The following is a 12,798-nucleotide window of genomic DNA, read 5'->3' as shown; positions in this document are numbered from 1 at the left end:
GTCCTGGCTTGAGACAATTCACACCTCTTTAACCTGGGGTTACCCCATCTCTGGATCTGTAAAGATTTAATCACCTGCTAATGCTCGCATTCCTAGCATTGTTTGGCATCTTTGAATTTGTCTCTATATGTGTTTCTGGAACAGACCTCTTCATTCACCTGAGGAAGGAGCAGCGCTCCGAAAGCTAGTGACATCGAAACAAACCTGTTGGACTTTAACCTGGTGTTGTAAGACTTCGTACTGTGCTCACCCCAGTCCGACGCCGGCATCTCCACATCAATAATATCACTAGTAACAGCCTGCCTGACATTAGTTTTAACGATTTGTCATGCAAGATTTTTTTGCCTGAGAGTTTTGTGAATAATTTACAATTTTGTTGGATTCCATTTTTACACAAAAATTCAGGGAGAAGTTCTAACAGAGGACCTTGACTTTCCAAATATCTGTGGCTGCACTCGTTCTATCTGCAGTGAGTTTCTTGTCTTATAAATTAATTTTGGTTGATTTTCTCCAGTTATGGACTTTAGTTGATTTATAAATGTTCCTGAAACAAGACAGGACATATTTTGCAACTATTTTTTGCATGGTCCAAGACATGATCGTGCATTACACTAGTTGCAAAATAAATGCATTATGAACCAGCATTTGCTTCTAGTTACAATTTCTTCCTGCTTGCAAACTTTGTTGCTTGCAAAAAAAATCAAACATTGCTCTTCAGTTTAAGTTCACCAATATGTACTACCTAAATATGTTTCCTTATTTATTTTTGTTTTGGCTATAAAGTAGTTGAACTTACGGTTTAAAATAATCCTCTTTACACAGTACTGAATAAAATTTCAGTTTGCTTAACAACACGCACTTCAAAATATAAATAGGAAATGATGGAAACGCCCAGTGGGTCGGGCAGCGTCTTTGGCGAGAGAAACAGAGTTAGTGGCCCAGTCTCCTGTTGAACCAGTACTATTTTTTTTCCCTACAACTCACAATGAACCCTCATACTTACTATGGAAATATTTGTATGGTGGGTCGTTCTTTGCCTTGGATCTATTCAGCCTTTGAAATCAGAATAAACTTCACAAAGTCTTTTTTAATAGGATACCTGCACCAAATGGAGAAAAATAATTGTCACTGGTCTAGCCCAGCTTAGAATTGAGCTCAGGTTCCAGAGGTGTAAAGGCAGTAGCCCTGTTTAAATCCATTCTCGCTTTAGTTGAATTTCCAAACAAACGGCAGGAAACAGAACTATAATGCCATCATCATATCATATAAAATGTTTCATAGATGTACATCATCATTTATTCTTAGAAATTTGATATCAATTAAGCCATTAAGAAATATGGATAACATGAATTTCTAAGAATAAATGATGATTACAAATTAAAACACAACTGGTAAAGTGTATTCACTTGAAACAGTTCAAATGTGCTGTGTGTTGGCACTGGAAACTTTACAAATAAATTTGATTCCAGCTGTTTGCAATATTTTCTTTGTGCATTGGTAAATCTAAACATTGAATGCAGTAATGTTCAGAAATTAATAATTCAAGCTGTTTTACCTGATTAATTTTGATGATAAAACACATGAAGTTATAAATGGGACAAATACTTAAGGTAAAATTATTATTTCAGAAAAGGCTGATGTCTGCCTGTTCGAAGGTGTCACTGCATTGAAACCAGGTCAATCACTGTTTCAGCACCTCGAAGGTGACCGATGTTACATAGCAAATTGTTTGCAGAACACAAATCCTGCCATAGAGTCTCCTTTAATGGAAGTGTCAATAGTTAACTGTTCGGCAAAATGCGAAGCTGTAAGTATACATTTATTAGTTGTTTAAATCTGAAATTTGCAAAACTACATGCAGTTGGGAACATGTGTTGCAAAAAGTCTTTAGTTCATTGTGAGGAAAGAGTTAACGTTCCTCAGTGCATAAGTTAGGGTTGGAAATTTAATTGTTAAATGGACCACGCTTATTGTTTGATAAACTGCACATATATATAAAGGGGATACAGGTGGCACTGTAAGGTTGGAGGAGAGGCGATTGTAGAACACAATAAACTTAAAGAGTTAAAGAAGTCAGGACTTGCTTTCTAGTTCTTATTACAGAGAAACCACTGGACCTTAACATTCATAACTGTATTTCAAAACTTGAATTTGGTGACAAAGAGACATATTGAAAGGGACATGCATGAATACAAAGCTTCGACAGTATGTCTCTTCAGCAATACTCAAATTTTTATATGTTATTATTCTTATATGTTAAAGTTAAATGCTCCCGACCTGAGTCCATCCAATCTCTCACGGTAAAATGGCCCGAACCCAAATCACTAATTATATTCTCTGTAATGTTCCCCATTGTGCATGCCCTTGATCTCTCTGTAGCCATTAATATGTATAATTTTTCACCAAAACCACCTTCTAGTTGTCCAGCTGTCATTCATTGCCATTTCTTCGTTCCATTCTACCTCTCCAAGTAGACCCAGGTGCATCTCCAATCGCTTCTCTTCCCAACTACATGCCATCATCCTTGGAATTCCCAGTGTTTTATTATTGATTCTCTTCTTCCTCATCTGCTCACCGACCATTATGAGCTTTAGTATATCTATCAACGATACACAGCTCTACCTCTCCATCAAGAATTTTGACCTCTCAATTGCCTTTGTGCTGTCAGGTACTTGGTCAATATCCAACCTTGTGAGCTTAACTTCTGTAGTAGGGAAGATGCTGGAATCTATCATCAAGGAAGAAATAGCGAGGCATCTGGATGGAAATTGTCCCATTGGGCAGACACAGCATGGGTTCATAAAGGGCAGGTCGTGCCTAACTAATTTAGTGGAATTTTTTGAGGACATTACCAGTGCGGTAGATAATGGGGAGCCAATGGATGTGGTATATCTGGATTTCCAGAAAGCCTTTGACAAGGTGCCACACAAAAGGTTACTGCATAAGATAAAGATGCATGGCATTAAGGGGAAAGTAGTAGCATGGATAGAGGATTGGTTAATTAATAGAAAGCAAAGAGTGGGGATTAATGGGTGTTTCTCTGGTTGGCAATCAGTAGCTAGTGGTGTCCCTCAGGGATCAGTGTTGGGCCCACAACTGTTCACAATTTACATAGATGATTTGGAGTTGGGGACCAAGGGCAATGTGTCCAAGTGTGCAGACGACACTAAGATAAGTGGTAAAGCAAAAAGTGCAGAGGATACTGGAAGTCTGCAGAGGGATTTGGATAGACTAAGTGAATGGGCTAGGATCTGGCAGATGGAATACAATGTTGACAAATGTGAGGTTATCCATTTTGGTAGGAATAAAAGCAAAAGGGATTATTATTTAAATGATAAAATATTAAAACATGCTGCTGTACAGAGAGACCTGGGTGTGCTAGTGCATGAGTCGCAAAAAGTTGGTTTACAGGTGCAACAGGTGATTAAGAAGGCAAATGGAATTTTGTCCTTCATTGCTCGAGGGATGGAGTTTAAGACTAGGGAGGTTCTGCTGCAATTGTATAAGGTGTTAGTGAGGCCACACCTGGAGTATTGTGTTCAGTTTTGGTCTCCATACTTGAGAAAGGACGTACTGGCACTGGAGGGTGTGCAGAGGAGATTCACTAGGTTAATCCCAGAGCTGAAGGGGTTGGATTACGAGGAGAGGTTGAGTAGACTGGCACTGTACTCGTTGGAATTTAGAAGGATGAGGGGGGTTCTTATAGAAACATATAAGATTATGAAGGGAATGGATAGGATAGATGCGGGCAGGTTGTTTCCACTGGCGGGTGAAAGCAGAACTAGGGGGCATAGCCTCAAAATAAGGGGAAGTAGATTTAGGACTGAGTTTAGGAGGAACGTCTTCACCCAAAGGGTTGAGAATCTATGGAATTCCTTGCCCAGTGAAGCAGTAGAGGCTCCTTCATTAAATGTTTTTAAGATAAAGATAGATAGTTTTTTTGAAGAATAAAGGGATTAAGGGTTATGGTGTTCGGGCCGGAAAGTGGAGCTGAGTCCACAAAAGATCATTCATGATCTCATTGAATGGTGGAGCAGGCTCTAGGGGCCAGATGGCCTACTCCTGCTCCTAGTTCTTATGTTCTAATGAGTCATAAATTATCCCAGTCAAACATTAGGGAGACCAAAGTAATTTTCTTATTAATGACAAATTCTATTCCCTTGTCACTGATTCACCCATCTCCCCACTTATTATCTCAGGCTGAATCAGAATATTGGCCAAACTTCGATCTGAATTTTTGAGTTAATGCAAGGGGTCTGGGTCTTGGCCAAAATGCCACTGAAAACCAGAGGTCCCACCCCCAAACATGGCATCCATCATCTTCGGGTGGAGGGGGGTGGTTCTATTTTGTACACCCATAGTTCATGGAAGCAGCAGCACATTTTAAAAAATACACTCAGAAACAATTTTGGACACCCAGTGTCTGAAACATACCTCGTAGGCTTTAGACATTTGAGGAAATTTGCTGAAGTCCTTTGGAGAGATAGGGTACCCTTTTGGAAAGGTCAGGTACCCTTTGGTATTATTAAGAGTAGTAGATAAAAACTGGATAAGGCCCCTGGAGCTGTCAGGTCATTTAAATGCCCTGCTCTTTAAACTATTGAAAAAATAGCCTGCAGTTGAAAAGAATAGGTGCATTCAATTTCAGAGCTTTTGTTGACCTATGTCTGAGGGGTATTACTATAGGTTTAGTGCTGCTTGATGGCTTCCAGAACTTGATTAGCAAGTTTGCGGACGACACAAAGGTTGGTAGAATTGCGGATAGCGATGAGGACTGTCAGAGGATACAGCAGGATTTAGATTGTTTCGAGATTTGGGCGGAGAGATGGAAGATGGAGTTTAATCCGGACAAATGTGAGGTAATGCATTTTGGAAGGACGAATACAGATAGGGAATATACAGTGAATGGTAGAACCCTCAAGAGAATTGACAGTCAGAGAGATCTAGGTGTACAGGTCCACAGGTCACAGAAAGGGACAACCCAGGTAGAGAAGGTAGTCAAGAAGGCATACGGCATGCTTGCCTTCATTGGTCGGGGCATAGAGTATAAAAATTGGCAAGGCATGTTGCAGCTGTGTAGAACCTTAGTTAGGCCACACTTGGAGTACAGTGTTCAATTCAGGTCGCCACACTATCAGAAGGATGTGGAGGCTTTACAGAGGGTGCAGAAGAGATTTACCAGGATGTTGCCTGGTATGGAAGGCATTAGCTATGAGGAGAGGTTGAATAAACTTGGTTTGTTCTCACTGGAATGACGGAGGTTGAGGGGCGACATGATAGAAGCCTACAAAATTGAGGGGCATAGACAGAGTGGATAGTCAGAGATTTTTTTCCCAGGATAGAGGGTTCAATTACTAGGAAGCATAGGTTTAAGGTGCGAGAAGCAAGGTTTAGAGGAGATGTATGAGGCAATTATTTTACACAGAGGGTAGTGGGTGCCTGGAACTCGTTGCTGGAGGAGGTGGTGGAAGCAGGGATGATAATGTGGTTTAAGGGGCATCTTGACAAATGTATGGGATGGGAATAGAGGATATGGACCCCGGAAGTGTAGCAGATTTTAGTTTAGTCGGGCAGCATGGTCGGCTCAGGCTTGGAGGGCCGAAGGGCCTGTTCCTATGCCGTACTTTTCTTTGTTCTTTGCTCTTTGTTCATAGTGGGCGGGTGGGGGGGGGTCTGTAAGTCTGTGAATTCCTCCCTAAGCCCTTCTGCTCTGAACCTCCCGCTTCTTCTTTAAGACTTCTTAAAATTCACCTTAACAACCAGGTTTTGACTGATTCTATTAAATTCTCATTCATTGACTTCATTTTCCTCTTGACTTGAAATCACATTGAAACTTCTCAATGTTAAAAGGGCTGTACAAATGTCATGTTGTGGTTGGCTTTTTTCAATCAGTCCATCATTTTATGAAATATTGACAGAAATATATATTTTTTAAATTCTCTCCTGGGATGTGGAGCTTTCTGGGAAGGTTAGCATTTGTTTCCCATCTCTAACTGCCTTTGCACTGATTGGCTTGCTAGGCCATTTCAGAGGGCAGTTAAGTCAGCTACATTGCTATGGGTCTGGAGTGACATGTAGGCCAGACCAGGTAAGGATGGCAGATTTCCTTCCCTTAAGGGCATTGGTGAGCTAGATGTGTTTTAATGATATCCAATGTTAGTTGTCATGGTTGCTGGTACTGATATTGGGGGGAAATTCACGATCCCTCTGCAATGTGTTACGAAGCAGCATCGTTGTCAAAGGGATTTCCTACCCTCCGCCACCGGAAAACCCGCAGCGGGGGTTTGCTGTCGCCAGGACGGGTAGATCCCGCTGACGAGAACAACTAGAAAATCCCACCCCATTATCTCGATACAGGTACAGTGGCCAAGATTCTGCAATACGGCGGCTAAATGTTGACGCTGGCGTTAACACCGGAGTGTTTCTCGCCGGTGTCTACGGGCCTCCTGGCTCAGCGGTTCCATGGCCCACAGGGGTCAGCACGGCGCCAGAGTGCTCCACGCAGCGCCGGCACCGATACGCGGCCCTGCACTGCCAGCCGTGGGTCCGCACATGCGCGTGACGGCTGCTTCCGCGCCAGGCCCGCTCAACTTGGCGGAGCCACACAGCGGGCCGGTGCAGAAGAATGTTGGCCCCCCACGGATCGCGCGCGCCCGCCAATTGGTGGCCTCCGATCACGGACCTGGCCGTCATGGAGGTCCCCCCCCGGAGTCTGATCCCCGCCCCCCCCCCAGGACGGCCACTGCGGCCGCGGGTCCGAGCTCCCACCGGGTGGAACCATGGGCGTCATTCTCCGACCCCCCGCCGGGTCGGAGAATGGCCGTTGGCCGCCGTGAATCCCGCCCCCGCCGAAGTCTCCGCTCCCGGAGATTGGGCGGGGGCGGGAATCCAGCCGCGCCGGTTGGCGGGACCCCCCGCTGGATTCTCCGGCCCGGATGGGCCGAAGTCCCGCCCAGAAATTGCCTGTCCCGCCAGCGTAAATCAAACCTGGTATTTACCGGCGGGACCAGGCGGCGTGGGCGGGCTCCGGGGTCCTGGGGGGGGCACGGGGCGATCTGACCCCGGGGTGTGCCCCCACGGTGGCCTGGCCCGTGATCGGGGCCACCGATCCGCGGGCGGGCCTGTGCCGTGGGGGCACTCTTTCCCTTCCGCCTCCGCCACGGCCTCCACCATGGCGGAGGCGGAAGAGACTCTCCCCACTGCGCATGCACGGGAAACTGACAGCGGCCGCTGACGCTCCCGCGCATGCGCCGGGAAACTGACAGCGGCCGCTGACGCTCCCGCGCATGCGCCGCATTTCCGTGCCAGCTGGCGGGGCAACAAATGCCATTTCCACCAGCTGGAGGGGCGGAAATCCCTCCGGCGTCGGCCTAGCCCCTCAATGTTGGGGCTAGGCCGCCAAAGATGCGGAGCATACCGCACCTATGGGCTGGCGCGATGCCCGTCTGATTGGCGCCGTCTTTGGCGCCAGTCGGCGGACATCGCGCCGTTGGGGGAGAATTTCGCCCCATGTTAGAACCACGCCGGCAGGAACTCGGCCAGTCGACAGCGGAGAATCACAGCGGGGGCCTCTTTCAATGGCCTCCCGACTGGCGCCGCGGCGATCGCACGCGCTCAGCTGGCAGCGATTCGCTGGTCGCCGGAGAATCGCGTCCTGGCATTGGACCGGCATCACGGGCTGCCTCGGTTTCAACTCCGATTCTCCGAGCCCGCGCCGGCTCAGAGTATCCGGGCTAGTGTCTCAAATCTGGCTATCCAAAAACTAGAGTTGTCAGAAAAATGGACATTCTTAAAGGCTGCCTTTTCCTTCCATATAAATGGATGGAGGCTACACGTGTCTCACATCTTGAAATCTCTTGATTGCTGGCATTTTAATTATTGTTAATTCAGTAAAATAACTTAATTTTTTGGGTCAATTTTGCCAGGTGCTGCATTGGCGCAGTGATGCATCAGACCGCTTATCGACTTTGCACGCCAGTCTTTCCCCATGCCACAAGTGGTTCAAACAATCTGTGACCCCAACTGACCTAATCTGCCCGATCTGACCTGTAGCCTCACTTACCGTATTATTTAATATTTTCCCAATTGTTATTTCTTCGTTATTATGTATTCATGTTGTAAACTTAAAATGAACAATAGATTTGATGTATCTCCTATTAACTGAATGAGGGGAATTAATTCTTATTAATTATGGGTTGAAGTACCACAGTGAGATTCAAACTTACCTCAGTAGTATTAGCCTGGGCCTCTAGGTTATTCATCCAATCACTTTACCAATAGGCCACCATCTCCCTTAAACGTGAACTGTATTTTGCAACCTCGCGAGAACATTCCTGACAGGAGGTATTTTGTTTTCTAATGTCCAAGGATAGATTTGTAAATATGACAAATGCAAATGTATTTTTTCTGTCTAAAATTTATAATATGAAATCTGAAAGAACTATGTCAGGCAGATTTCCCTTCCATGCAAAAAGTGGAGGCTACAGGTCTCACCTCTTGAAAATCTCTTGGAGTTGCTGGCATTTTGTTTTGTTATTTCAAGCGCAGAAGGGGGCCATTCGGCCCATCTCGTTCGCACCACTCCCAAAAGAGATACCCAGCTAGTCCCATTCTCCAGCCTATCTCCCTAACCCTCTAAATTAATCACTTTCAGATTTGTATCCAACTCTCTTTTGAATTTTCTTTTGGCTTTTTTTAAATCAACTATATAATTATTATACATGTTGATCGCCCTTATCATAAAACTGTCTAAATACAACAATTCTGATTTATATCAATCAACAGCATCAAGTCTATGTTCCTTCATCTGATCCTCATGTTTGCTGTGGAAACTGTAAAAATATCTCGTGCACTTTTGAGGATGATGGGAGCATTGTTTTGTATAATGTAAGTTTATCCACTGTATTATATTACCTTATTCTCATTTTCATTTTTCAACTCATCAAATAGGCCAAAGCTGGTAGCGCCATACGGGTGAAGGGGAAACCCCTCCAAATGAAATAAAATGAAATAAAATGAAAATCGCTTATTGTCACACGTAATCTTCAAATGAAGTTACTGTGAAAAGCCCCTAGTCGCCACATTCCGGCGCCTGTTTGGGGAGGCTGGTACAGGAATTGAACCGTGCTGCTGGCTTGCCTTGGTCTGCTTTAAAAGCCAGCTATTTAGCCCTGTGCTAAACCAGTGGCGACTGATGCAGTTCCAGCCATCGCATGCCCAGTGGCCATTCGGCCAGCTACTGGGCGGCTAACATGATCGAGTTGGTGTCCCCCTCACAGTGGAGTGGGACATTCCAACGGTGGGAAAATAGCAGCGCCATCACAAAATGGCCCCCAATTGTGGCCTAAATTGCCCTAATTGGCTGCCTGCCTCTGTGAGCACAGTAAGAAGTCTTACAACACCAAGTTAAAGTCCAACAAGTTTGTTTCAAATCACTAGCTTTTGGAGCACTGCTGCTTCCTCAGGTGAATGAGGTGAATTCACCTGAGGAAGGAGCTGTGCTCCGAAAACTAGTGATTCGAAACAAACCTGTTGGACTTTAACCTGGTGTTGTAAGACTTCTTACTGTGCTCACCCCAGTCCAATGCCGGCATCTCCACCTCATGCCTCTGTGAAGCAAGCAGCTGATCCAGATTGTAGTCTGCTGCTGGAAGATTCTCCCGGAATGTGTTGAGAACCCTCCTGTCATGTCTTTCCCCTAGTTTCCTGACCCAGCTCCCCCATCGCCTTCCATCGCCTCCCAAAGTTCAGCCTGATGTGTTCAGCTGGAAGTGTAACGTGTATAAAATCTAAATCTGTGGAATTGTGTGGTTTTGAAAGATGTAATAATTAGGTGTAAATATTGACTCAAGTTTCTAATGCGGCAATTTAAATTGACTAATTTTATACAGATAAGAGCAATTTCCATTAGACTGCATGAGATATATATTGGCAAATTACTCTTCCTTCCTAGAAAGCAACAACACCATGCAAATAGAACATACAGTGCAGGATGAGGCCATTCGGTCCACCGAGTCTGCACCGACCCACTTAAGCCCTCACTTCCACCCTGTCCCAGTAACCCAATAACCCCTCCTAACATTTATGGTCACTAAGAGCAATTTATCATGGCCAATCAACCTAACCTGCACGTCTTTGGACTGTGGGAGGAAACTGGAGCACCTGGAAGAAACCCACGCAGACACGGGGAGAACGCACAGACAGTGACACAGCGGGGAATCGAACCTGGGACCCTGGCGCTGTGAAGCCACAGTGCTATCCACTTCACCGTGCTGCCCAATTAGAACGCTTATTAATAGTACAGAAGGCAACCTAAGTTTCTTGATTCTGAAGTAAGGCAGAGAACGAGAGAATGTAACGCTGGGCTGCCAGAGCAAGTATGTGCTAGGTGTACCAATTTTAGATAATAAAAATATATGATCAATATTTTTAAAAATTCTATAAAACAGATGTAAGAATAAAGATGCTCCAGCTAAAATTTAATATCTCCTGGTCAGCCGAAGTGAAAACTATATTGAATATTTTTGTTTCCTGTTGATCTTAGTGCCTATTAAAAAATGTGAACTATTTATTGACAATTGCATTGTTGCTTGAAGTGCTTCTTTATCGTAGTAAATGTTAAGTTAAAAGGAACTGAGAAAAATGTACGTTGATAACTTTAAAATATTTTTCACTCCAGGCAGGAACATCTTGGGTAGCGAAATGTATCAGATATGAGTGTCTGGAGACCACTGTTGGAGTTGCCATGCTTGGCTCAGGAGTTATCTGTCCACCATTTAATGAGACTGAATGCATACAGGTTTGTATGTACATGTCTTCTGCATAGTTGGCGGTTTGGGAGGGCTTTTGGAGTAGGGGCCACGAGCAGTGAATGGGATACATATGATTGCACAAAACTGCAAGACCTTCAGAAGAAAATCTGAATATCGTGAAGCACAACAACGCAGACTCTCTATACAAAAAAGGCCCCATGCACTAAAGAGAGAAGACCCAATACACAAAAATCTAAATATCCCTTGTAAGAATTGGCCAGCTGCTGTAACTGAATTCTGGTTGCATTTCACTTGCTGATCTGGTCAATGTCCACAACCATCTTTGACAAGCTTTGACAAAGAGTCATCGGACTCGAAATGTTAGCTCTTTTCTCTCCCTACAGATGCTGCCAGACCTGCTGAGGTTTTCCAGCATTTTCTCTTTCGTTCCACAACCATCTGCTCTGTTCCACTGTTGCTTGAACATAACTGTCTTCGTTCCCGTGGCATCTTCTGCCCAAAGTTTGAAAATATGGAAAGTTCAACCTTAGTTGCACTAAAGGACGATTGGTGACTGTTAATTTGTTCACAATGACTGGTCCTGAATTTCAAAGCTGAGGCTGAAATTCACCTATTTGTCAATATCTGTGGACTCCAAGCATTGAACAAAGAACAAAGAAATGTACAGCACAGGAACAGGCCCTTCGGCCCTCCAAGCCCGTGCCGACCATGCTGCCCGACTAAACTACAATCTTCTACACTTCCTGGGTCCGTATCCCTCTATTCCCATCCTATTCATGTATTTGTCAAGATGCCCCTTAATTGTCACTATCGTCCCTGCTTCCACCACCCCCTCCGGTAGCGAGTTCCACGCACCCACTACCCTCTGTGAAAAAAAACCTGCCTCGTACATCTACTCTAAACCTTGCCCCTCTCACCTTATACCTATGCCCCCTAGTAATTGACCCCTCTACCCTGGGGAAAAGCCTCTGACTATCCACTCTGTCTATGCCCCTCATAATTTTGTAGACCTCTATCAGGTCTCCCCTCAACCTCCTTCGTTCCAGTGAGAACAAACCGAGTTTATTCAACCACTCCTCATAGCTAATGCCCTCCATACCAGGCAACATTCTGGTAAATCTCTTCTGCACCCTCTCTAAAGCCTCCACATCCTTCTGGTAGTGTGGCGACCAGAATTGAACACTGTACTCCAAGTGTGGCCTAACTAAGGTTCTATACAGCTGCAACATGACTTGCCAATTCTTACAGTCAATGCCCCGGCCAATGAAGGCAAGCATGCCATATGCCTTCTTGACTACCTTTGGAGAAAAGGCTTTGGAGACTGACAGAGGTATAAAGGCAAGGCAAGACGTTATCTGTCACTGACATGGCTGGACGAGAAACCCAGTATATTTACAAGGCTTCACTATCTACAAAGCTGGAATGGGTTCTAATCACTGAGAACTGTGGCCCAAAGATGAACTGCAGTGACATTGGCATTCACTGTTGCAAATTCCAAAATATCTGATATAAAAACTGTCAATAGAATAATAAATCCTTGGGCCATCCGTCGCATGCTCCCGGTATTGCAAGCTAATAGGAGATGTGCACAGTGGCTCAAATATGTTTTGGGTTTTGTGTCTGTGAGGGTTTCGCCTTTTTGTGTGTGGGGCCTATTTTACATGGAGAGTTGGCATTTTTGTGTTTCATGATATTTAGATTTGCTTATGGAGGTCTTACAGTTTTACGTAATCATAGGCAGCCATTCATTGGTTGTAGCCCCTATTCCAAAAGGCGAACAGCCCTCCACAAACTACCATCTATGTGTTGGATAAAGAAATTCGCTAGCCACCGTTTGTTCTTCCCCAATTCAGAGTATATAAAATTCCTGTGCATCTGTGTTACTGTAACATTTTAAATTAATAAATTAAGAAAGCAAACTACTGGAATAAAATTCCAATCTCAAATTATTCTGCATCATTTTTATAAGTTACTTTTTTCCTTGGATTGAAAGACAAAATGGAGGAGTTCTGCTGGCGGCTGTTTG

At 44.5% G+C, this 12,798-nt stretch overlaps 1 protein-coding gene across 1 annotated transcript in view; it reads left to right on the top strand.

The window, feature by feature from the left end:
* otogl (otogelin-like) overlaps window positions 1–12,798 on the top strand; it is a 170,884-nt gene that overhangs the window by 144,772 nt on the left and 13,314 nt on the right. The window contains exons 48-51 of the mRNA XM_072483997.1: window positions 406–469; window positions 1,629–1,807; window positions 8,785–8,886; window positions 10,679–10,798. Of these exons, the coding sequence (XP_072340098.1) occupies window positions 406–469; window positions 1,629–1,807; window positions 8,785–8,886; window positions 10,679–10,798 (465 nt within the window). The remainder of the gene's footprint in view (window positions 1–405; window positions 470–1,628; window positions 1,808–8,784; window positions 8,887–10,678; window positions 10,799–12,798) is intronic.

The sequence above is a fragment of the Scyliorhinus torazame genome, chromosome 19 (genome assembly GCF_047496885.1).
Source record: "Scyliorhinus torazame isolate Kashiwa2021f chromosome 19, sScyTor2.1, whole genome shotgun sequence".
NCBI lineage: Eukaryota > Metazoa > Chordata > Chondrichthyes > Carcharhiniformes > Scyliorhinidae > Scyliorhinus > Scyliorhinus torazame.
Note: the sequence above shows the minus strand (reverse complement) of the source record. Positions and strands in the feature narration are given on the sequence as shown.